Source organism: Zea mays, chromosome 5 (assembly GCF_902167145.1).
Source record: "Zea mays cultivar B73 chromosome 5, Zm-B73-REFERENCE-NAM-5.0, whole genome shotgun sequence".
Lineage (NCBI taxonomy): Eukaryota > Viridiplantae > Streptophyta > Magnoliopsida > Poales > Poaceae > Zea > Zea mays.
This window is the reverse complement of record NC_050100.1, coordinates 214162069-214164493: the sequence shown is the minus strand read 5'-3', so window position 1 is coordinate 214164493 and position 2425 is coordinate 214162069. Positions and strand designations below refer to the sequence as shown.

The 2425-nt window shown below is 59.7% G+C and overlaps 1 protein-coding gene across 1 annotated transcript; it reads right to left on the bottom strand.

Annotated features, from left to right (window-relative positions):
* Positions 1-253: 253 nt before the first annotated feature.
* On the bottom strand, positions 254-2083 carry LOC103627706 (protein JINGUBANG). The gene has a single exon (XM_008648016.3). The coding sequence runs from the start codon at positions 1694-1696 to the stop codon at positions 353-355; it is 1344 nt and encodes a 447-aa protein (XP_008646238.1). The 5' UTR covers positions 1697-2083; the 3' UTR covers positions 254-352.
* Positions 2084-2425: the final 342 nt, after the last annotated feature.

The window sequence follows — 2425 nt, the reverse complement described above, 5'->3', positions numbered from 1 at the left end:
GCTCATCGGTGCTCTTTGTTGGGAGTTATTTTTTAGACCATTTGGAGGGTTCTCTAAAAGCCAGAGCCGAAGCCGGTTTGTAAACCCTCCCAAACAGGTCCTATATGTTGAACTAAGTCTAATTGAATTATTCATCTTTTACTGTCAGTTTAAGCTTTTATGTTATAGACCAGTATGCGGATGCAACTCTGTTTTAAAATAGTTTTTTTTTGAAACAACAACTGCAGTAAATCCCGTAACGCTAATCTCAATGTTCAAACACGCAGGCATTCAGCATCGTGATTCATGCTTTATCCAGTGGTATACTGTCTACAAGGAGAACTACACTTTGTTATCTGTGAAGGGAAAGGAATCAAGGAACAAGCGTGCTCCAAATCTTCACCTCGCCGTCCAACGCGCCGCTGCAAACAATAGCACAATGGGTGCCGCCGCCACCACCGGACGATCCCTCCTCTGGGTCGCCCCAACCACTGAACAAGCCGCGGTCACGTCCGTAAAGCAAAGCTAGGCTCTTCACAGGCGCGCCGTGTCCTTCCAGGACGGCCAGGAGAGTGTACCCCGTATTCTCCGCTCCCCTCCTCCACACCCGCACCGTCCGGTCCGCCGAGCCGCTGCACACCACGTCCCCCGCCGCCGCCAGGCACAGGATCGCCCTCGTGTGCCCTCTGAGCGTGCCAGTGGCCTCCATGCGGCCGCCGCCGGCGCCGTCGGCCCGCTCCCACACCACCACAGACCGGTCGCACGCGCCGGAGTAGAGCACCCTCCCGTCGGCCCCTAGAGCGAGCGCGTTGACCGCCGACCTGTGGCGCTCCATCGTCTGCACGAGCACGAGCACGTGCCTGTGCCTGTGCCTGTGCCTCCGCTCCGGGTGCCGCCTCCACGCCTTGATCTTGTTGTCGGCCGAGCCCGTGTACACGTGGCCGTCGGGCGACACCGCCAGCGCGTTGATGGCGTCGTCGTGCGCGGGCGCGACGGACTCCACGCACCGGAACCCCGGCAGCCGCCACACCCTGAGGCTCCGGTCCCACGACGCCGAGTACAGGAGCGCGCCGTCCGGGGACACCGCGAGCGCGGCGACCGCGTCCACGTGGTGCACCCAGGTGCGCCACCGGTGCCGCCGGACCTGCACGTAGCTCCAGGGGAGCAGGAACGTCCGTAGCCGGTCCACGCAGGTCGGCAGGACGGCGCGCAGGACGAGGCTCGGGGTCCCGTCCTTCCTGCCGCTCCCGGTCCGCCACGCCATGATCTTGCCGTCCTGGTGGGAGCTGAGGAGGAGACCGTGTCCGTTGCTGCCCGCCGTGGCGAGAAGACACTTCACGGAGCTGTCGCACGCGGCAACGACCGTAGCAGACCCGCAACCGCCGCCGCCGCCGCCGCCGCTGTCGTCGTCGTCGTCATCCTGCCTCCCGCTCGCGTCGCCCATCGGCCACACTCTGATGCGGCCGTCCGACGAGGCGCTGTACAGCGAGTGGCCGTCGACGGCGAGAGCCGAGACGTAGGAGGAGTGGTCTCTGAGTGTGGCGACGCAGCGGTGGTGGCAAGGGCTGACGTTTAGGTCGCGGGGGCCTAACGACGGGAGAGAAGGAAGGCTCGGTTGCGACGAGAGCGACACGGCGTGAGAGAGAGAGAGCATAGCTTCTGCTGCAGGCTCGTGCCGCCGGATCTGGCTCAGCTCTTGCCCGCCAGCCGAACTCATGGAAGCTGCTGAAGAATCTAATGAGGCGGCCCCGGCCCCCTTGTTTCATTCATTGCATGCGCAAGTAGCGACTCTGACCCAGGAAGCTAGCTGCACACAGTTTCCTTTATTCGCACACCTGCAACTTGGCGGACCCATGGCGCGGCAGGCACAGGCACAGCAACCAAATCCAAATGGCACCAACTTGGCCCGTTTAAAGGGAGACGGGACAAACGAGTGTGATCGAGATCGTGACAGCAAAATCTCGCACTGGTGAAGCGTCTGTTTCAGAAGCTACCACACCGGTCAAAAGTAAAATCATAAGCTCTTCCTTGATCCTTCCGTGGATAGTTGAGGTAAATTCTAAATAAAAAGCGGCTTGTGTGTGTTCTACCGTTCTTATCCACGCGTTGACAGACAGACGGCGTAGTCGTCGAAAGGCTCCAAGTGCCGCGCGCGCGCGCGTGTGGGGATCAATGGATAATCGTTACCTAACACCAGCATTTGCGTACGTTGCCCTACCATTTCTGGAGCGGTAGCAGATTCCCTTTTTGCCTACCTCCAATCAACATGCATTCTCGTCTACACAAAGGTGATATGGTCATGATAGCATGGCCATGCCTCCATCTCGTTGCCATCCCTTCCGGCATGAGGGTGGTGCGGTGGTATGCATGTTAGCTGCAGAAAGGAGGACAGTCGTTCTTCTCTTGCTGTCCTGCACAACTGAAAGATGGGAACCTGAAATATGGT